Consider the following 24,378-nt stretch of genomic DNA (forward strand, 5'->3'; position numbering starts at 1 on the left):
CAAACTTACTGATCATGATGACGTGTAACTGGTCCTTTTCATCCGATAGTTGTTCAGATTCTCTGCTGAACCCAAGTATCATTACAGTCGCCCAATTTAAGAACCTCTGGCTGTATAGCCATTGAGTAAAGGCACAGTCCCATGAAGAGTGCAGTCAGCATGTGAGGTGCACATGGGCACTGACACAATACCACTGCACCACTGATAAAAACAATGACTGGTTGCCCATCAGTGACTCTCTCATTTGGTACATGATACTTTTATCTATGTACTAAATGGTTTTCAGTGCCTGACCCTGCTTGTTTCTGTTTCACAATTATGACTATCTCGGTATGGAATTTACAATATATTTCACTGTATTCTGAACTTTATTTTGAACTATGTCATGACCAGCCACATAGAACTACATTTGTTTCACTGTTCTCTGTATCACCATCTGTGGAAGTGATCATCACAAATGATCAGTGCAAGTTATCAACACCTACTGTGGCATACTAACACTAACCCTCCACTTTTCTGTAGTCTACTGTTCCTGTACTGATTACTGTTCATATATCAACTTATCTACAATTTGTTGCACCCCACACAGATCTAAAACAACATGTATCATAGCTAATGTAATCATCCCATCACAAACTCTTCTTGGATATTGGTCTGAATATACCAGCAATAAAACCCACAGCAGTTGTATTTGACAAATCATTTACTAGCGCCCAAAGTCATATGTTGATTGGAGATGACATATTATGTACAATATTTCACTTTCATCTGCTGAGAGTGATATTTGGCTCTCAATTGAGATAGATCCCTTATATTTTTAACCTTATAAATAATTGTAATAAAATCAGCAATTTATTGAATCAATAATTTGACTTTGGTAAACAGCCCCAAATTATAATATTTTACATCTCAGTAATAAGCTCCAAACATAATATGGATGTACTCTGCACTGCAGTACTTATGCTACAGTAAAAACCAAAATGTTTTGGAAAAACTGGATATATTACAGTTTGATTATGCACACACTTGTGGGAGCTTTGAGATTTACCACAGGAAATGCTCTGCTGGTGGATGTCAAAGAAAAACCACTGCATATAAAGAAACTAATACTAGCAGGTAGATGTTTTTACGACATTATAAGTGATAAAACTGCACTAAGCTATTACATATTTAGTGCAGGACACAAATACCCCATGATATACTATAGTATACAGCATGAAAGTATTTTCTCTTTGATTAAACTAGTGTCAATATTTGATCAACAGTATATAAACTCTCTGAAACTACTTCCAGTTAATTATATGAATGAACATAATACCTAGAAACCCAATATCAGTTCAAATTATGCCACCTTCAATGATAAAACAGAAATTGGGAGCATTCCATTGGTAATCTACAACAGTTGTACTACACCTGTAAAACAAGAAAAATATATATTTCCACAATCTGTTTACAAGTATACTACAGCATTTACAGCTGCAGCGAAAGAAATTTATACCCAAAAAACACACATGCATAAGAAATTACTATTGCATACAATTCAATTTTCAGAACCATAAATGAAACAACACTTCTGCTGTTTACACCATAAATATTGCTCAAAAACTAGAAAAATATTATAGGAGAGATGTAATAATAAACTTCCTGTGGTAAACGATCACTATAGTAAAGAACTTGACAAGAAAATTGATAATCTTGCCAAACAAACAGCCATAAACAATAACATTATTCACATAACACTCTCATGCCACAATTTTCTTAATATAATAAAGAACAAAACATATACAAAATGCCAAAACAGATGTACAGTAACAAGTATGTAGAGAGCTCAGATCTATAGCTGCACTAGGAATATCATAATATCAATAATCAGTATGCAATGCAATCACGGCATTGGTTTGCTTCATCTTCATGAGTTGAACATAAACAGCATCAGGTTTCCTGGTTGTGACAGTAGTTCATTGGAAAATTTAAATCATGTGCTTCCTTCTTTAAGAATAAACCACATACATAAAAATTACTTTTTAACCCCAAACTGCTAAAATCATGGTACCCTACCAATGTAAAGCTAATTCTAACAGGCTCCAGTTTGCTGATGTTTTCCCATATTCCATCTAGAAACTCATTTAACGACAAGTTAATACAATTACTACTTTATTTTTATCATTTAGCCAGTAAAATACATTGCTTCTGTGACTATATCACTCTACTATTGATGCAAAATATATTTTATATACTTTTTAAAAAATGCTGTTAACAGAAATTTGTTCCAAGTTGGAGAGTTCTGTATGTGTATGTGGTGCTTAAAGTTTTGCATGCGGTGTGCTTTGTTTGAACTGTTAGTTATTTGAGACAAAATTTGTTTATATTTTTAGTGTGATATTGTGACTGAACAAACTGAGCAAAATAAATAAATAAAAATAATGCAAAAATTCAAACCATTTAAGAAAAAAATCCAAAACCATAACAGAGTAAAAACGAACTGAAAAATAGGAGAAATGCCATCACAATTCAAAGATTTGTATTTTTTAAATTTAAAAATCTCTTTGAAACATACATTTGACAGTAATTTCAAAACTATAGTTGATATAATTCACATGAGACATTAATAAAATGTTACATTGCCTAATAAATATCTAAGTGTAACCAGAAAGTCTATGGCTGATGAGTATGAAACAATGACAAAATAGAGATTGTTATTAGTGGCAAACAATATTCAGGCTTCCTCTTTTGTATTAATGAACATGAAAGGAGACACAATTGGACACAAATATAAATTAATTTTCTTTAAAAGCCATGCAGAATCTACATGCAACACTACAATGTGGAAGTAACCACATGTGGGATCAGGATATGTACAATAAGAAATTAGCATGACTCTAAGCTACATGGTGAACATTAAATCTGAGAAACATTTCTTTGGTATTGTACTGGCCTTAAATTGAATGGATTGTGGGTTATGGGAGTTTACAGTAATCCATCCAGGTCAAGAAATTTATCTACAGAAGTAACAAAAGCATCTCTTGAGAAAGCATGTGTATTTATAAGATGCTTAGAATCTCCATCAACAGTTTCTCTTGAGGAATGGGTACTGTGTTCATTTCTTTGAAGTAGTTCTTGCAAGCTCTGGTATTCTTGATCTAAATCACTTCTTGATTCTTTCACAGGAACATCTGTTATATTGCTAATATGTTCAGCAATATTATGGGCAGGAGCAGAAACTGATCTCTCTGTGATATTACTAATATGTTCAGCAATATTATGAACAGGTACTGTTCTCTCAAGAAAAGCACTCATAACAAAATTATCCTCTGTAGTACTTAAGCTAATACTTTCTTCTTGTGCAACTAATTTCTTCATGGTCTCAATGTTCTTACACAGCTCTAAATAATCTGGAAGAGACTTGTATCCTGTCCATCTATTCACTCTTTTAGGCACTTTTAATTTTAAAGGTTGTCCTCTTACACTGCTCACACTTTTGTGTACATATATAACCATATCATCAAACTGTTTCATCAAATGGAAATTTTCATGACACTTTGTTCTAATTGGGACATCATTTTTCAAATTATATGGAAAACTAATATTAAAAAATTTAACAGCTGAAGGACTTTTCTTTATTGTTTCTTCTACAACTGTCATACCAATTTGAAAAATATTGTTATAAGTAGAACAGCTTTTATTTAGAGATGACAGTGCAGAAACAACTGCAATGTAGTCCACCTCTGAAACTGCCCTGTTGTACCAAACCAATGGATTCTGAAACAGAGTACAACAGCAACTTGAGATTGGTCAGCATCATTGTCAAAACATTTTTAATCAATTAAATCACAATCAGAAACATCTGTAGTGTAATTTCTATGTGTTGTTTCAAGGTATACTGTAAAATATTGAAGAATGTAACACAGACAAAAAAACAAATGCACTACAAGCAAAAATATTACATACACCAGGCAACAAAAAAAAGGCAATATGGGATACAATGAGAGAGGACACTGATAGAGTCAGAGAACAGGAGTAGTACATAGCTTTAAAAGTAAATGATACATTGGCAACAGTTGTGCTGTGTGCTGTAAAACTTTATAACAAGCATTTTTTACCTGTTACTAGTATTGAAAAAATGGAGTTTTCGGGCTCAGTTAATTCTGCCATAAAATAATTTAGAGCAGTCATTACACATAGCTTCAGTAACATGAAAGTGACTATTTCTGCAGCAGAAGAAGTAATATCCAGCACAAAATCTATAAATAGTGAAAAATGTCTAGTGGATAAGACAAAATATCAACAAAGGAAAATAAAAACTGTTCTTCTGGATTTAGTGAGATATTAAGTTATTTATGTAACCCATAGCTCATCACTACAATGCTTCCCATTTGGCTGAAACATGCCAAAATCAAGTTCCTATATAATAAAAGAGATAAAAGAACATCATCAAACTTCTGCCAAGTTCAATTATGTATGCATCCTCAAAAATTTTGTACAAGTATAATTTGGATTCCTACAGGGTTCTGACGCTGAAAATATATACAGCAAGAATGTACTTAATTCATTAGATAATTAATTACAATCTAGTACTTTTATGTGATCTGTCAAAGAGTTTGACTGCATAAGTCATTAAATGCTTTTAAGTTGATTAAAATACTATAGTATGATAGGAAACGCCATTCAATTGTTCAAAACATTCTCACTAACAGGAAACAACTGTGCCACTAGGAAAATTCACTGTACTATGCTATTAGAGCATCCTATTGGGGACTAATTATATCTGCTATTCCACAAGGTTCCACCTTAGGATCCTTACTTCTTCTTGTGTGAAATAAAGACCTTTCAGTCAATAACACTGCCATGTGCTAACTGTGTTCTGTTTGCAGATGAAGCAGATAAATAGCACAAAAAGTTTAGTTTTAAAAAACATGTTAATTAAATTGCCAAGGATATTAGTAAGCAGCTTCCATCTTACTCATTGTTGCTAATATTTAGAAATATACATATATATACTTCATATCTTCTAATAAGCTTCTTCCCAGTTTATGACTTAAATATAATGATAAGCAGATAAAGGAAATTGATTGGTTAAATTCTTGAGACTACAACTAGACAATACATGGCTACAACAACCTAAGAATTATGTAGTGCAATATAGTATATACATATTTAATTGAATAGATAAAAAAATCTACTCAGCAAGCAGTGGCAGAGCACACACATAAAAGACTGTTATGATTGGCAAGCTTTTGGAGCCAGTGGCTTCTTCTTCAGGCAGAAGGGTTGAAGGGGAAGGAAGAAGGGTGAGCCCACAGCTCGTGGTCGTGCGGTAGCGTTCTCACTTCCCGCGCCCGGGTTCCCAGGTTCGATTCCCGGCGGGGTCAGGGATTTTCTCTGCCTCATGATGGCTGGGTGTTGTGTGATGTCCTTAGGTTAGTTAGGTTTAAGTAGTTCTAAGTTCTAGGGGACTGATGACCATAGATGTTAAGTCCCATAGTGCTCAGAGCCTTTTGAACCATTTGAAGAAGGGTGAAAGAAAAGGACTGGAGAGGTCTAGGAAAAGGTGTAGGTTTTGGGAAAGTCACCCAGAACCACAGGTCAGAGAAGACTTACCATAGAGGATGAGAAGGAAAGACTGATTGTTGGGGGCTGCGTCAGATGAGATTTGAAAACCTGAGAGCTTAAAGATTGAAGACAGGGTAATATGCAAGACAGAGATTACTACTAAAACATCATTCAAGAGTTAATAAGAGTGAGATGCTAACTGAATTGTACATAAGGGAGATGGGAGGGTGTGGTGAAAAATAGGCAGGAAATACAATGAAAGATATAAAAAACTAAAACAGAGTGAAGGAAAGAGTAGTTACAGTGAAAAAAATGCTGAAATTTTAGAAATTAATGTAAAGTAAGGGCAGGTGGATGGTGAGAACCAAGGATATGTTGTAGTGCTAGTTCCCACCTGCAAAGTTCTGTGAAACTCGTGTCTGGGGGAAGAATCCAGATGGTGTATGTGCTGAAACAGATGCCGAGGTCACGAATGTCTTGTTGTAGAGCATGCTCTGCAACAGGATATTGCGAGTTGACAGTATATACCGACTGCCTATACCCTCAATTATGATGAATGGACACAGGCAGAGGGTATATACTGGCAACTAGCAATATCCAGTTTCTCAGAACTCTGCAGGTGAGAACTAGCACTACAACATGTCCTTTGTTCTCACCACCCACCTGCCCTTAATTTACGTTAATTTCTTCTGTCTCAACTTTTCTTCACTGGAACTACTGTTTGCTTCACTCCCTTTTAGTTTTCTACTTCTTCCATTGTCTTTCCCGTCTATTTTTCATTGCCCCCTCCCACCTCCCTTATTTACAATGCAGTTAGCTTCTCACTCTTATTAACTTGTGCACGATGTTTTAGTAGTAATCTCTGTCTTGTATATCACCCTGTCTTCCACCTTTAAGCTCTCAGTTTTTCAAATCTCATCTGATGCAGTCCCCAACTATCAGTCTTTCCTTCTCATCCCATATAGTAAGTCTCCCCTGACCTGCGGTTCTGGGTGACTTTCCCAAAATCTACCCCTTTTCCTAGACCTCTCCAGTCCTTTTCCTTCACCCTTCTTCCTTCCCCTTCAACCCTTTTGCCTGAAGAAGGAGCCCTGGCTCCAAAAGCTTGCCAACCACAACAGTCTATTATGTGTGTGTTCTGCCGCTGCTTGGTGAGCAGATTTTTTATCTATCCAATTAAATAATTTGAATATAATAGAGGGAAACATTCCATGTGGGAAAAATATATCTAAAAACAAAGATTCTGTAACTTACCAAACGAAAGCATTGGTACATTGATAGAAACAATAACAAACACAAACACACACACAAATTTCGAGCTTTCGCAACCCACGGTTGCTTCATCAGGAAAGAGTGAAGGAGAGGGAAAGACGAAAGGATGTGGGTTTTAAGGGAGAGGGTAAGGAGTCATTCCAATCCCGGGAGTGGAAAGACTTACCTTGGGGGGAAAAAGGGACAGGTATATACTCGCACACACACACATATCCATCCGCACATAACAGACACATCATTTCATCAATAATTAATTTTTTTGTTGTTATAGTATACACACATTTATATGTTTGTGAAAAGTTTGATGTTAACTTTTAAATGAATTAAATTTCAAGTTTTTTACTTATTCCACATGCTTGAGGACCAATTCAGTTAGGATCAGAGGAAGGAAGATTTGCATGTTGTAAAGTTATTGTTTTTAAGTGCCTCATGCAAAATGTTTTCTCTGTAGTTCATTTGTGAAATAAAATTTTCAATAACCAAGGTGACATTTTCAATGTATAAACTGCAACCAATGTACATTTTTTTCTCTCAAACACAGAAACATAATGACCATTTTTCTTCAAAATGAGATCAGTAACTCACATAGTCTCCATGGAATGTAACCTGATTATACTAGAGTCAATTTACAATGACTGTTCCAAAACTACTTGTATTCTGATTAATAAAACAAAATTACTAGGTGTTTGGCAACATCTGGTTGAACATAGCTATAGCTTGCCAGTGACTGATGTTAAATAAATGTTTAGTGATGATTATTGCTGGTTGTTGACACATCAAAGGTGGCTTACCAATGTCTGATTGTGGTACTATACCGAATGTCCATTTAAAGATTTGCGAAAGACAATTTTTACATAATGTTGAAATACAGGTTTTTGCAAGACAGGAATTGTTTGCAATACTAATTTATATTTGGCAATGAAGTTATTGTGTTTCATTTTTGGCTTTGTGTCCATTAAACTACTGCTATTTTTAGAAGTAAATTTTTAGCTATGCAAAACTCATCATGTTTTCTCAGTAATACCAAATATTTTATGTATACGGAAATCAGGAATACAAAATGACTGTAATGGATTTTTAAAGGTCTACATTTTAAATTCCAAAAATCTTTGTTACTTCAGATCACAATATTTGTGAAGAGTAATATTTCCTGAACTACCGAACATTGAAGGAGATAAAATATTTTTAACAAGAAGAAAAACAAGGATTTATGCTGAGGTATGTCAGTCTTGAAAAAACATTTATTAGTGGAGTCAGATTTTATAAGTGCCCATGATTTTACTGCTCCAGTATATTAAATTTTGAAGATTTCCTCAAGAAAAATATTTATATACAGAATATTTAAAATATTATAATCAATCAAGTGTGAATTACTCTTTGAACGTTAATGACCAAAATATAAATCATGTAACAGAATTTTAAGATTTCATGCAAATATGGTTTTTGAATTAGATAACAAAAACAAAAAGAAAAAAAATAGTATTTATGTTAGAGCAAGTGGAATTATCCGATCTGGTTGTTTCAACATCTCTTCCTTTTCTACATCCCTGAGGTCCCCTTCAATATGGATTTCAGGAACATGAATTACATACATTGTGGCGTCTTCAGACAATAAGAAAAATGTACGCAAAACTATGTGAGTATTGAATTTATAGGATCTTTTGTAAAGTGTGTGTGATCTTTGTACCTTTGTTCTTTGACAGTCAAGTTTGGTTCTATGTTTGTGTTGCTCTGTGGAGTCTATACATGTGTTCAGTTAATGTGTATTAGTTGTAAGAATAAAGTGTACAGTTCATGACATCCATTATACATCCTTTTATTGAAGAGGAAATTATAAATTTCCCACAATGGTGACCCAGAACTGTAAGATTATTTTATACAAGTGTATAGCTACAAACCGTTCGAAACATGGCTTCCACCAACTTCTCTTCTGTAAAAGAAGAAACTCAGACTCAACAGCAAGATTCTACTATAACATCTGCAATGACTACAAGCAACAGAAATGACATTGCCAATAGGAACATCAAGATTACTCCTTTTGGCCTACTACAAGTGCTTAATTGTTGTTAATGGAAGTGGAAGCCATCTTCTGTCTCCATGGCATGTTTGGCATGGAACAATTTACAATAGTTACTGCATAATTTGACTTAAGTGTTAGTGGGCAACTAGCATACATATTCCATCAAAAGTCTTTTGCAGTTCTAAAGGAAACAAGTTTGCGTCATTTTGTGCTGCTGCCAGAATTACAGCTGCGTAAGATCATTGATGGTAAGGCAAATGTCAGTGGTTCTCCCTCCCAAGTGCTCCATTCACTGTGTGTGCTGGTTGGACAGGTCCTACTGTCAGAACAATCTCTCAACTGTTATGGCTCCATTGTTTACTTCTGCATGTAGGGCTATTTTATTAGCCTTCACAGATCTTTCCAATAGATGAACTTGGACACAAAGCTGATGCTATTGCTACTGCTTGTACAGATGTTTCCACCGCTGTTACTGGGTTACAGGGGAGTTGTCAGTTGATGACAGTGCAAATCTTGGAGGTCCAAGCTCTCTGCAAGGAGGAACAGAGTTCCATCATGCTGTTGCATAAGGCCAATGCTTAATTGCATTGGCTGATCTCCACCATTTCCAAACAACTGAGAGTGGCCTCCAAACAGCTACACTGCATGGCCCCTACATGAGACAAGTGTGTTGCTGATACACCCTCTCTTCCAGCCAACAGTGTGATAGTTGACAACGACCTTGGCCTCTGGCTGCTTTGGGAATTTCTGGTGCTTACAGGCCCAGACTTGGCTAGGTGTAACTGCTGCCATTTAACTAAACATTTCATTCCCACTACCCTTGTCATCTTGTCGCTGCAAAGCCAAGATGCCTGCTCCAAATGAGCTGTCTTCAGGTCAGTCAGAATTTAATAAGATTCTTTCCAATGGTTTCGTGGTTCAATCTCACAGTGCATGGAGTTTGCCACTATACATGGTAAAAAAAGAGGAATAGTTCCTGGCATTTGTGTGGTGATTACAGAGGGTTAAATGCCCGTACCATCCTGGGTGGATACCCTGTGCCAAACAGAGCTGATTCAACAGCAATGTGGTTGACATGTGTCCTCAGTGTTGACAACTGCACCAAAGCTTTTTTTCAGAGTCCAATGGCCAAGTAGGACAAACATAAAACTACCAATTACAACATCATTCAGACTTTTTGAACACAACACTATGTCTTTTGGTTTACATAATGCCACACAAACTTGGCAGCACTTTATGTATGAGGTCCTCCATGGGTTGCTGTTCACCTTTTGCTGTATGGATGATATTCTGATCTACTTGAAGAGCCATGATGAGCACCACCAACATTTTCATCAAGTGTTCAAGAGGTTACAGAATTTCAGTTTTGTACTAAATATAGAGAAATACACATTTGCCAGACAATAGGTTCAGTTTCTTGGATACACAGTCTCACATGCTGGTATTATGCTGCTGCCTGAAAAGGTGAATGACATTATGTAGCTGTCACCCATCTTCAAAGGTCTCCAGTATGTCCTACAAACATCATTTGCCTCACTTGGACGCCCTTCAAAATCTTATTAACCTCTTACTAACTAGCAAAAACTCATCAGGCAAACAACACATCCTGTGGACTTCCACAAGCTTAACTGCTTTCAACTCCATGAAGAATGCACTTGCTAATTCCACATTGCTCATACATGCAGTTGCGATGGCAGCCATTTCTTCAATGGTTGACACAAGCCAGATTGCCATGTTTTGCAGCAATGTGTTTAATCTTCCTGGCAACCTCTGGTATTTTTCTCAAAAGGTCTGTCACCACAACAGCAATGTTGGAGTGCTTTTGATATGGAGCTGTCAGCTATCTACTTGGTCATCAAGCATTTCTGGGTGTGGCTTGAGGGACACTTTTTTTACTGTGTTCATGAATCACAAGACTCTTACATCAATGTTGCACCAAGTCATACAGTTCAGCTCCCTGTGTCAGTGTCAGCAGGCAGATTTCATTGCACAATTTACCACTGACATCTGACACATCTCTGTCCAGGACAACGTCACCACCAACTATTGCATTGATTGCAGCTATTGACTGGGCTGGGATGCCTTGGCTGTTGATCAAGATCCAGATCCCTCCCTTCGTCAATGTCACCAGGATCTGATAATCAACTGATTTTGGTCTTGAACCCCTTTCTCTGCAAGGTACTCACAGAAAGGTACGGTTGCAAAAATGTTCACCCCCTTATTCTGGCTAAATGACACCACTACATTTTTTACATTTTTCACAACTTGTCTCACCGAGGTATCATGGATAGCACTAAATTAGTGGCTGATAAGGTCATCTAGGCTGTGCTGCAAAGGGATTGTTGGCAGTGGTTGTTACAAATGTCAGTCTTCAAAAACTGCTTGCCATGTTTCTGTTCCTCCCTCTTCTTTGCGATCCCCTTCAGGAAGATTTTCACACATCCACTTGGATATTGTCGGCCTCCTTCCCCCCCTCTTATGGTTTCTGCTACCTAGTGACAATAATAGATTCATAAGGTGGCCTGAGGCTTTTCTGGTCACAAACATTTCTGCTCCCTCCATTGCCCAGACCACGCTTACTTCTTGGTTTCATGATTTGGCACCCCTCAGATTATTGGTACTGAGAAAGGTAGTCAATTTGGTTGCCTTTTGTTTGACAAGATTATGCATGTGTATGAGTGTGGTACAGTGGTACTATGAGCTACCACCTCACCAGTAATGAGATAGTAGGGCACCTTCACCATACTTTCAAGATGGCCTTGACATGCCATTATGTTTCTTGGCCTCACACGAGGGTATCAGTTGCTCTATGGCCCAGCTTGTCTATGAAGAGCTGCTGAGGGTCCCAGGTGAATTTTTCTCCCCACCCCTCTTCCTGACTTTCATGTTGGAGACTTTGAACTCTTTTACAGTTGCTGTAGAAAACAAGAATAAATCTACATCATGGAGGTACAAATACTGACCAAGTTTGTTGTAATGGCCACATTAATTCATGGCACACTTTGTTTTGAGCTTAAGTTTTGTTTATTTCAGAGTACAATTGTACAAAGTTGGCACAGCGTGTGCCATTTGGAACTGATTACGTGTTAACTGATTGTCGCTGTTGCTGCATGAATACTTCAAGCAAAACTGAGCATACAACAGTGGCTCCGTATGGGCTTTATGTAGATTTTGGTACAATGTTCTAATTGTTAAAAACAGAATTTAAAGAATTAAAAATAATATTGATAGATAACAGTACATTAAACAACAGTGAATAAATTATAAAATAAAATTACATTATATAATGTATGGAATTCATTATAAAGCAGTCTCATTCAGAATAAAAATAGTCAGATATGTAATTATAACAATACATATTACATTTTAGTGGATTATTCATAAAATACAGAATATAAATTGTTCCTTGCATGTTCCTTGTGCTGGAGCATGCCTTCGCCAGCACACCGGTCAGCACTACGAAACATTGTAAACCAGGTGCTGAACTAAACATGCCTATGACAGGAGAAGACCAAACATGCCCTCAGGCCACATGCTGATAATGTCCCCTGGGAAGCATTGCATATAGGCCACCGCCACTAACTGAGCTGTCAATAACTTAATCTCAGTACCTAAGTATGTCACATCGGGACTCAGTTTGTGTTACATCTCAATACGTCACATTGTGCTCTTGTCTCCCACAGTGATAGTCATCACCTCACACCTTAGGGAATGTTAGCCACTGTATATAGTTGTGATATGGACATGGACAAGATTCAAGAATTAGTACATGTTATTCGATTGCTGTTAACCACAGAACTTCAGATTGGACATTATGGAAGTTAAGTACTCCATTTGGTTCCTGTAATAAAGTGTATTTTAACCACATGTGCATCTTGTGTTGTAATGTGAGGAAACTGACCACACACCTATAATAGCACCCTCTCCCCTTCCAGCCAGGAGCCACAAAACATTACACGAGAGCACAACCACAACAAATGGCAATGAGTCTGATCAACAAGTTTTGTTGCTTTTCATGTGTTCGAGGTTGCTGCAGGAGAACTGTTGTTACACTGATTCTATTTGCTCATTTGTTCTTTTGTTGCATGTATTAAAGGAGGGGAGCTGCAGAACTAATCTATTACTATTTTTAAAGGCTTTTCACATTGCTTTTCTATTTGTCTTTTCATATTTTGCTGTAATTTGTTGGCGTTAGAATGGCTACATTGCCCCCTGCTCTGGAAATAAATCAGATTTTTCAGTTTCAGAACCAGCAGATCACCACATTGCTGTCTACTGTACAGCAATTGCTTGCTGCACAAGCTGTGTTAGCTGCCCAACCATCCAACCAACCGATTCAACAAGTGCCACCAAACAACATCCCACCATTTCAGCATTTCAATGAAAAAGAAGAGGAACAGCTTGAATATCTCATCCAGCTCCAGGCCCACTGTCAAGTCCATTGAATTCAAGGTACTGTGAAATCTCATTATTTCCTGTCTATTGCAGGAACCCCTGTGTTTTGCTTAATTCAAAGGCTCTTCCCTACATTATCTCCAGACACACTCCCCTATGATGAAGTAGTGAGTGCATTAAGTCAGTATTACAAACAACAGATTCAGGTCACGGCAGCCAGATGTTTTGCCTTAAGAAAAAGCCAGAAGAGATGTACCATCAGTAGTATACTGATTACATTGTCCCACTATTTTTGAAGTGTAAATTCAAATGTGGTTGTAGCAACTTTTAAAGTGACATGATGATCCGTGATGTGATCACATACAATGTCCCTGACAGCAGAATTAGGGAACAGATTCTCAAGTACTCAGATCCTTTGCTGCATCCAGTGTTGCAAATATTAGAACCAATTAATTCCAGTGCCACAGCTGCCAATACATTTGATGCGAGTCGCATATCGCTCGCGACTGCCCTATTCAGTTGCCAGAAGGAGCGCACACACGCAGATGAGCAGACAGCCTAGTAAACAAGCAGCCAGGCCTGTAAATCTAGTGAAGTCTTGTCATCACTGTTTTGCTCACTATGAGTGGCAAGATTCCTTGTCATGCAACATGACATTACTCATGTGAAAAGAAAGGTCATGTCCAGGCAGTTTGCTTGCAATGGCAAAAGAATGCCAATTCTGTCCACTCTCACAACAACAGGTCTCATGCTTATTCTGTGTGTGCAGTGTTTTCGAAACCAACTACAGTTTCTAGCAGTAATCCAAGTAAGGTTGTGCCCTCATCTCACCCAAGTGGAGTGCGATGCCATTCCAACAAACTATTTGTAACATTACAAGTTTTTGGCCATCGTGTTGACTTCCAATTGGACACATGTGCTTCTGTAGCTTTGCTTAATCATGCCACATACAAACAGTTAGGTTCCCCACACCTATCAAAATCTAGCATGCACCTCACTGCATACAACAGACAGGAAATCCCAGTACTTGGACAGTGTAGTTTGCACGCCACTTCCAAATCTCACAGTAGGGCAGTGAAATTTACTGTGTTGCAATCAAGAGACAGTGAAACCATTTTTGGCTTAGATTCATTGGACTTGTTTGGCCGCATCGAAGACAATGTAGTCTCAGTGAGTGCTTTTAATCCAAAAGACAGTGTAGCTAGATTGTTTAAGGAATTTCCTGAACTCTTTTCTCATGGACTTGGAAAAGCTAATAATTTTGTTGTGCACATTACCCTGAAAGACAATACACAGCTTAAGTTTTTACAGGCTCAGTCCATTCCCATTGCTTTACAAGACAAAGTACCCAGTGAATTAAAAGAATTGCAATACAATTGTGTGATTTCTCCGTCACAAGCTGTGACTGGGCAAGTCCATCAGTTTTGTTTCCCAAGCCTTCTGATCAAATTCGCATTGACTTGGCAAAACTACAGTCAATCCACAGTCAATAATTGACACTTATCCATTGCCTCACCCTGAGGAACTTATGGGCAGGCTTGGTGCAGGCCCTTACTTTTCTAAGACAGATTTGCATGATGCTTATTTGCAGATACCACTAGATAAAGACTCACAGAAAGTGTTTGTTATTAAGACGCACTTAGACCTGTTCAAGTATTTGCATTTGCTCTTCGGCAGTGCCTCCACATCCACCATTTTTTATGTTACTTGGTACAGTGCTGTTCTGTTCGAACTACCTGGACAATATTGTCATCTCAGGTCATACGCCAGAGGAGTACATTGCCAATTTGTGTACTCTTTCCTGAGTGTTGTCAAATGCAGGACTCAAATGTCATCTCGAAAAGCGTTACTTTATTCAGACAGAACTACAATACTTAGGTCATGTGATCAACAGTCAGGGTGAGTACTACCCTCAAATCTCATTTGCTTGCAATTCATGACGTGGCTGTTCCTCACAATGTATCTGAACTGCAGTCAGTAAGTGCTGGGCAAGTTGGCATACTACGTAGCTTTCATTATGAATGCTTCACATATCATGGCTCCATTGCAACACTTACATCAGAAAAATGTGCCTTTTGTGTGGACCAAAGTGTGTCACAATGTATTTCAGAAACTGAAAAATGCCTTGCTCAGTGACAGATGTTTAGTACATTTTGATCCTGCCAAACCAGTGATTTTGCAAGTAGATGCTTGCTCTTATGGAATCAGTGCTGTGCTTTTGCACTGAATTGGTGTGAAAGGCAGATCTGTTGCTTTTGCCTCAAAGTTGTTAACTAAAGCTCATTGCAATTATTCACAAACTGAAAAAGAAACTCCTGTTATTGTATATCGTGCGACAAAATTCCATCACTATCTGTATGGTCACAAGTTCTATTTAGTGACAAATCACAAGCCTTTGCAGTCCTTGTTTCACCCATCAAAGCCAGTTCCTTCACATATTGCTCAAAAATTGCAACAGTGGGCTTTGCTTCTCCCCCAGTATCAGTACGAACTCGTGTACAGATCTATAGCACAGCATTGTTTCCGATCAGCCCCGACTCTGATTTTGATTCCTCTGATGCATCTTGTTGCCAGATTGACATGCAGGCCTCTGAATTGCTGCAATCTTTTCCACTGAATTACAGAAAAATTGCACAGGGCATGGAAGGGGACCCTAATCTGAAGATTCTGTTACACTACATTCACATGTCTTGGCCTCGCTCATTGAACAGTATTCAGAACTCAGTAGTGTGCCGATACTTTGCTCATCGGCATAACCTTTCAGTACAACAAGGTGTGCTCTTAGTACACTCTTGACAGTGGACAATCACATGTGCTCATTCTCACAATGTTGCAAAAGGATGTGTTACAGCTGCTTCACCAAGGACACTGGGGAACTGTTCGCACTAAACAGTCGGCAAGGCATGGACACCTACACTGAACAGATGATGTCATGGTGTCGCGCATGCACAGAAAACCAATCTGCTCCATCACAGACATTCTCAGCTTGGCTTAAGACTCAATTCCCATGGCAACAAGTGCACATAGACTTAGCAGGACCATTTTGGAACACTCGTTTGCTCATAGTGGTAGACTCTTTTAGCAAGTTTGCATTTGCACTGCCTATAAACTTTATTATATCACATAGCATTAAGCAAGTGTTGTTCTCAATTTTTTGGATTTGAAGGATTGCCTGAAGTTATTGTTATGGAAACAGACCTCAGTTCACATCAATTACATTTAACAGGTTTGTGAACAAAATGGCTTTCATCATCTAACAAGTGCTCTGTTTCACCTCAGTCCAATGGAGAAGCAGAACGCTTCGTACACACTTTTAAACAGCAGATGGTAAGCTTCACACCTTTCACACATGGGAACAGTAACTGCAACTCTTTCTCACCTCCTATCGCTCGCACTCATGTGACGGACCATCACTGGTGGACCTTCTGCATGGTCACTGTCATCAAACACTGCCTCACTTGCTGCACCCACCATGGCATCCAGCATTGCCGATGGTCCACAAGTATCACTTTGCACCACGTTCTCTATAGAGTTTTTGGCCAACGTCAGTGATGAGAATAGGGAGAGATCCAGAAACACATTGGCACAAATATGTATCTAACTGCAGGTCCTGATGGTTCATAGTACCATCACCAGAATCAAATTTGCATTTGTTGTTTGCCACATGATTCTGCTGCTATTCTTCCTCAGATTCGGAACCTCTAGGGACCACCCATCCTTCACAGCCGTGCACTGGTGCCATCATGGCACCGCAGAGGAAGTCAGTGGCTGTCGTACCCTCATCTCTGCTGTTGCTACTACCTGAATCAATGGACCTGCATGTGCCATTGTTGTCATTGTCCCAGGAGATGCCCTCAGGACTGAACGTGTATCCTGAGCAGTGTTTTTGGGAAGATGCTCCTCTGCTCTCACAAGCCAGATGGCGGGCTACAGCCAGGAGTACACCACCCTCCACAAGTACGGCTCCCAGCTCATCACTACATCCAGCTTCCTGCCTCCCCTCCCTCCCCCCACCCAGCCATTGTCATTCACATCTCCAGTACATCACAACAGTGCAGCATTTTGAGGGGAAAGAATGTGCTGGTGTACACCTTCACCAGCATACTAGTCAGCAATAAGAAAAATTGTATAACAGGCACTAAACTAAGCATACCTATGACAATAGAAGACCAAGACATGTCCCCAGGCTACATGCTGATAACACCCTGGGCCGCATGCATATAGGCTGCCACTGCCAACCGAGCTGTCTTAATATCTCAATATCTTAAACTCAGTATCTCAGTACGCCACTTCAGGACTCAGTCTGCATTGCATCTGAATAGTGCTCTTGTTATCCACAGTGATAGTCATCACCTTGCACCTTAGCTGTGAGGAAATGTTAGTCATTGTATGCAGTTGTGATATGGACACGGACAAGATTCAAGAATTAGTACAGGTTATTTGATGGCTGTTAACCACAGAACTTCAGATTGGACATCACTGAAGTTAAGTACTCCATCTGGTTCCTGTAATGAAGTGTATTTTAACCACATGTGCATTTTGTGTTGTAGTGGTTGTAGTGAGAGGAAACAGGCCACCCACCTATCATACCACCCTCTCCTCATCCAGCCAGGAACCACAAAACGTTATGAGAGGGCACAGTTACAACATTCCTAGTTGGGATGAGTTGGTTGACTCTCATAAGCAGCTTTAAATCACCCTGACTACTGTCAAACGACTGACAACTCCTGCAAATTGGTGTGTTGTAAGAGCTCCTGAGAGTCATGTACCTGTGATACCTATACGGAGATATCTAATGTACTATCCTCTGCCATGGATCCTGTCTCCTCTGCAGGAAGAACAGGGTCAGTCATTCCTGTCCTCTTGACTGTGAGAGGCATGCCAATCATTGATCTAGGTGTCCTGTACAAGGTGAACAGTTACCAGGGAGGACTCAGGGTGTTGTACCGATCCCCCTAACAAACAAGTCTGTGGTGCTGTCTTTCAGTTAAACTGAAAATTACCCAGTGGGACTCACTTCAAGTGTTTTTAGCGGTCTATTAATCATCAGCAGTTTAAACATATGATAAATGATGGTATCTCTTAGGGAAATGACAGAAAAGTGCACCATGTGCACTCAGTGTGTATGCCTGGGGGCCTCATTTGACATGTTGAAGAGGTTATTCCAGCAATCAATAAGGGAACAAACTGCAACCAACTGCAGATTGTGGCACACACTGGAACAAATGGTGCCTGTCATCTGGGGTCTGAGGTCATTCTTGTGTCATTCCAGAGACTGGCAGAGAAGGTTCAGAAGACCAGCCTTGATCACGGAGTTTCAACGAAGCTCATAATTTGCAGCATTGTCTCCAGAACTGATCATGGGCGTTTGGATATGAGTTGAGTAGAAAGACTGAACCAGAGACTTTGAAAGTTCTGTGACAAGCTAGACTGTGACTTTGTAGGCTTGTGCCATAAGGTTTGAGAATAGCTGAAGGATCCCCCTAAATGGGGCACCAGGGGTGGGTATAAAATGATAATTGGATCCTTCTATCCCCCACCAATCTCATCTCCTGATGTAACCAAAAACTTCAGAGAAAACTTCAGTTCACTTGAATGTAAGTTCCCCAATTGCACTATAACCATTGGTGAAGACTTTAAATCATAATTAATTGGGAAAATTACAATTCTGTTAGTCGTGGGCATGACAAGACATCCTCTGAAACTTTACTAAATGCTTTCTCTGGAAACTATCTTGAACAGATAGTTAAGAACCCTATTCATGGTAGAAATATATTGGATCTAATGTCAACAAATGGACCTGACCTCTTTAAGGATCCCCACATCGAAACTGGTGTTAGTGACCATGACACGGTTGTGCAACAATGATTACCAAAGTACACAGGAGAACTGAAACAAGCAGAAAGATATACATCTTTAGCAGACTAGATAAAAAAATCTGTAACATAATATCTCAATGAGGAACTTGAAACTTTCAGCATAGGTCAGGAGCAAGTAGATGAACTCTGCCTCAAGTTTAAGAAAACAGTTGACCATGCACTGATAGGTATGCACCCAGTAGAACAGTTCATAATGGGAGGTATCCTCCATGATATACAGTCACTGTAAGGAAACTTCAAAAGAAGCGGAGATTACTATATAATAAGTGTAAAACAGAGCATAGGGCTATAGATAGGGAGATGCTGAAAGAAATTCATTTGGCTGTCAAGAGATCACTGCATAAAGCTTTCAATGACTGCCATAGCAGAATACTGTCAAATGCCATTTCACAAAAATCCCAAAAAAATTCTGCTCATATTTAAAGAGGGAGCAAAGTTAGTGTCCAGTCCCTAGTGAATGAGACAGGAACTGAAATTGAGGGCAGCAAAGTAAAAGCTGAAATGTTTAACCCAGTTTTCAAATGTTCCTTTACAAATGAAAACCCATGAGAACTGCGCCAATTTAATCCTTGTACCACTTAAAAACTGAATGAAATAAGTATTAGTGTCAATGGTGTTGATAAATAATTGAAATCATTAAAACTGAAGAAAGCTCCAGGTTCTGATGGAATCCCTGTCAGATTCTACAATGAATTTGTAGCTGAGTTAGCCTCTGTTCTCACTATAATCTATCATACATCCCTCAAACAAAAAACTGGGGCCAATTCTTGGAAAAAGGCACAGGTCATCTGCAAGAAGGGTAGCAGAAGTAATTTACAAAACTACCATGCAATATCCTCGACATCGTTTTGTTGTAAAATCTTAGAACATATTCTGAGCTCAAACATAATGAGATATCTTGAACAGAATGACCTCCTCAAAGCCAATAGCACATTGATCATATGAAACCTAACTTATACTTTTTTCACTTGACATGCTGAATGCTTTGGATCAAGGCGACCAGGTAGATGAATTGTTTCTTGATTTCTAAAAAGCAAATGTCTCAGTGCTATACCTATGCTCGTTGTCAAAGGTATGGTCATATAGGGTATCAAGTGAAATTTATGACTAGATTGAGGACTTTTTGGTAGCAAGGACACAGCTTGTTATCTTGGATGGAGAGTCAATGTCAGATGTAGAGGTAACTTCGAGTATGACCCAGGGAAGTGTGTTGGGACCCTTGCTGTTCATGTTGTATATTAATGATCTTGGAGACAGTATTAATAGTAAAATGAGGCTTTTGCAGATGATGCAGTTATCTATATTGAAGTATTATCTGAGAGAAGACGCGTAAATATTCAGTCAGATCTTGATAAGATTTCAAAATGGTGCAGAGATTGGCAACTTGCTCTGAACATCCAGAAATGTAAAACTGTGCACATCACAAAATGAAAAAAACATAGTATCCTATTACAACAATACCAATGAGTCACTGTTGGAATCGGCCAACTCATACAAACCTGGAGTTAACACTTTGTAGAGATATGAAATGGAATGATCACATAGGTTCACTCATGGATAAAGCAAGTGATAGACTTCAGTTTATTGGTAGAACACTGACAAAGTGCAATCAGTCTATAAAAGAGATTTCACACAAATCACTCATGCGACCCATCCTAGAATACTGATCAAGTCTATGAGGCCCATACCAGATAGGACTAAAAGGGGATACTGAATGTATACAGAGAAGGGCAGCATGAATGATCACAGGTTTGTTTAATCAATGGGAGAGTGTCACAGAGATACCAAAGGAACTGAAATGGTAGACTCTTGAAGACAGATGTAAACTATCCCAAGAAACTCTGTTAACAAAGTTTCAATAACCAGCTTTAAGTGATTGCTCTAGGGATGTACTACAACCCTCTACATATCACTTGCTCAGGGATTGTGTGGACAAGATTATAATAATTACTGCTCACACAGAGACATTCAAACAATCATTCTTCCTGCACTCCATATGTGAATGGAACAGCAAGAAACCCTAATAACTGGTACAATGGGATATACCCTCTGCCACACAACTCACAGTGGTTTGCAAAGTATAGATGAAGATGTAGATGTAGACGTAGATGTTTCCTAGCTTTAATAAAAATGTACTTCATTTTAGTAAAACAATTTTTTTCAAAATTGAGTCGGGCACACAGGATATGTTTAGCAATTTCATGGTTACCCTTGTATTGCAATTAGATTTTCTTCTTTTTTTAATTGGATTAGTTTTAAACTATACAGGATGAAGAGAATTCCATGCACTCGGACTTCACAGAGTGATTCCTCACATACTAGCAATACAAATATGTCTCTCCTAAAATTTCATCCTGCACATATTTCTGGTGGTAAATGGATGTTAAAGACAGACAATTTGGCAACACTGTAATCACATACATGGTAACTATCTCTGTTAGCAAATTGCAGCAGCACTGTGCAGTTGGTGCAATGGATAGCGTTTTGGGTGACCATGCAGGAGGTTGAGTGTTTGACTCTGGGTCATGGCATATTTGATTTTATTTTTCAGGTTCATTCTGCCATATAATCCTTTAGTATATACCATTTATCAAGCCACCTGTATCTGACATTTATACAGTGCAGTGTTTTGTAATGCTGAAGATAATGAAAAAGTGATCAGGCAAGTCAGAAATAGACAGTTGAAACTAATGACCTGTCGTACGACAGAATAGCTACAAAAACAATATAAGTTTGGAGATGCTAAAGATGACTGCCCGTTAAATAACTTAACATCTACTAGTTACTTATACTACATGTGGTATGTCTGCTCATATATAACACACACTAGCAACCAGTGACAATAATAATTTCCATATTAATGACCATGTGACATTTACAAATCAATATGTTGTCCTCAGAGAAGATGCCCAAAGCAACCCCTACTGCATGTCAAAACACTGTGCAGTCTGCTGGATCATACAGCTCTGGACTCATCGCAACATGGCTGCATCCACAGATACAAGAGCAGCACAAACATGCATTGTCAGTTCTTCCACGTGTCAGTGAAGTAGAACACACAGGAAGAAATCCAGGTGATTTAGGTCAGATGAACGAGGAGGCCATACAACTGGACCACCTGATCCAAGCCATTTTCCTGGAAATGTTCTGTCTAAATACTGTCACACATTAATTCCAAAGTGTGGAGGTGCACCATCATGTTGGAAGAACCTCTGCCAAACATGAAGTTGTACATCTTCCAGTGCATTGGGCAAACAGCTTGAGTGGAATGCACAATCAGTCAACCGGTCAGGCAATGAGCAGGGACCCAAATTCCCATCTCCCAATTTCCACCACAAAGGTTAATGCCAAAGTGAACTTACAGTTGCGGGTGATGTGCGGGTTAATGTCACATCAATCGTGGGCATTGTGCACACTGAAGACACTGTCACAAGTGAATGCTGCTTCTTCTAACTATATTGTACTGTTTATGAAGTTGTGGTTGGCTTCCTATTGTTGCTGGAACCATTCACAAAATTGCATCCACAGACAATGCAGGTGTTGTTTTAAAGAAAAATGATAGGAGTGCAGCCCATGCTCATACAGCACATCAATGACCATGTGTTGTGAGACACCAAGCTGCCTTGCTATGCTAAATGTACTCTGCTGGGATTCATTGTGTATGACTTCCAGAATCGCTTCCTCAGAAGCTGGAGTACGGCAAGTCTGTGGAGGACCTCCGTCATACAATGGTGGAAGAAGAGGACCTGTCTCTTGAAGGTGAAGCTCCAGATGATGAAACACATTTTTATCTGGATGATGTCAACCAAAATAGCTAGCAGAAAAATCATGAGCAGAAACACCAGCCTAGTTATCAAATGCACAGAGGATTAGAAGCATATTCACATATTCGTCGTTTGTGCATGTCATACATCTGCCACACTGTTTTAGGATTACAGAAGAAGAAACTGCGATATGTGTATGGATGTACATGGAGTCTGTCACAGGTGCATTACTCCATTACCAGCTAGTCTGTGTCTGGTGAACAGCACATACAGTATAAACTTGTCATTAGTCACAGCAGGCTGTTCCACCTAACATGCATCACCTCTCTTACAGCTTTTGTTCTGCGTGACTCATATTGACACTGCTAATTGTGTAACACTCATTTAAGAATTACTCTTTTTTCCTAATAGTAATGGACATCATGTTTCCACATTTCCATCATCATCAACTACAACAACAACAACAACAATAACAATAATATAATACGGCATCTGCTCCAACCAACCTCCTGATCTGGAACCTGCCTCAACCAACCTCCTGATCTGGAAAGTCAGGTTGTACTTGGCAGCATGTCATATATCTAACTACTAAACATCATGATGGTACAACAAGAAAAATCTCATTACCCCGGGCCCCAGTCAATAGACTGGGACCGTCGTGAGCATCAGATTTCAGGGGCTCACAGACATCATGAGAAGAATCGGAGCTTCTCAAACTCCCTCATGACCAAATGCAAACACTACATCGGCACACTCAATGTGAACACACTGATGAAGACAGGAAAGATGAAACAACTCACAGACACTCTCGAAAAATTTCAAATCAAAATATGTGCACTGCAAGAAACATGATTCACAGATGAAGACCATTTCAACATGGAGAACTTTAGAATATACAAAGAAAAACCATCGAGACAACTGAAAAACCTATGGCTTTTTTGCACAGGATTTGCAGTATACAAGTCCATCACGGACAGCATAATCAACTTTTCATCACCAAACGAAAGAATCAGCACCATCGCAGTGAAATCAGCCAACAAATCCTACACAATAATCAATGCACATGCACCAACTAATGACTACAACAGGACAAAATCGGACGGAATTGATGACTTCTGGACAACAATGGAAGAAACTATCAGGAAAACTCCTGCACATAGAGTCAGAATAATACTGGGAGACTTCAACGCTAAACTCAGAAAAGAAAAGACATACCACAGGAAAACATACTCCACACAAGGACACAAACAAAAATGGAAAACACCTGATAGACTTTTTCAAAAGCCACGAACTCGGCATTATGTCAACAAAATTCAAGAAACCAACACAGGAACTTACCACATGGAAATTCCCCAGCAGAAAGCATGAACTACAAATCGACCATGTAATAGTCCAGAAAGACTCACAAAAAGAAATTTTGAACACAGACACACATAAAGGCTACTTCAACTCAGACCACCACCTACAACAGATCAGGATTCATCTTTTACCCAATAAA

General features: G+C 38.8%; 1 protein-coding gene across 3 annotated transcripts in view; it reads right to left on the reverse strand.

Moving 5' to 3' along the window:
* Positions 1-718: 718 nt before the first annotated feature.
* Positions 719-24,378, reverse strand: part of LOC126161966 (uncharacterized) — a 227,959-nt gene continuing 204,299 nt past the window's right edge. For all 3 annotated transcript variants that reach the window (XM_049918153.1, XM_049918152.1, XM_049918151.1), the window contains exon 11: positions 719-3,759. In XM_049918153.1, coding sequence (XP_049774110.1) covers positions 2,968-3,759 — 792 coding nt within the window. In that variant the 3' untranslated portion in view covers positions 719-2,967. The remainder of the gene's footprint in view (positions 3,760-24,378) is intronic.

The sequence above is a fragment of the Schistocerca cancellata genome, chromosome 2 (assembly GCF_023864275.1).
Source record: "Schistocerca cancellata isolate TAMUIC-IGC-003103 chromosome 2, iqSchCanc2.1, whole genome shotgun sequence".
NCBI lineage: Eukaryota > Metazoa > Arthropoda > Insecta > Orthoptera > Acrididae > Schistocerca > Schistocerca cancellata.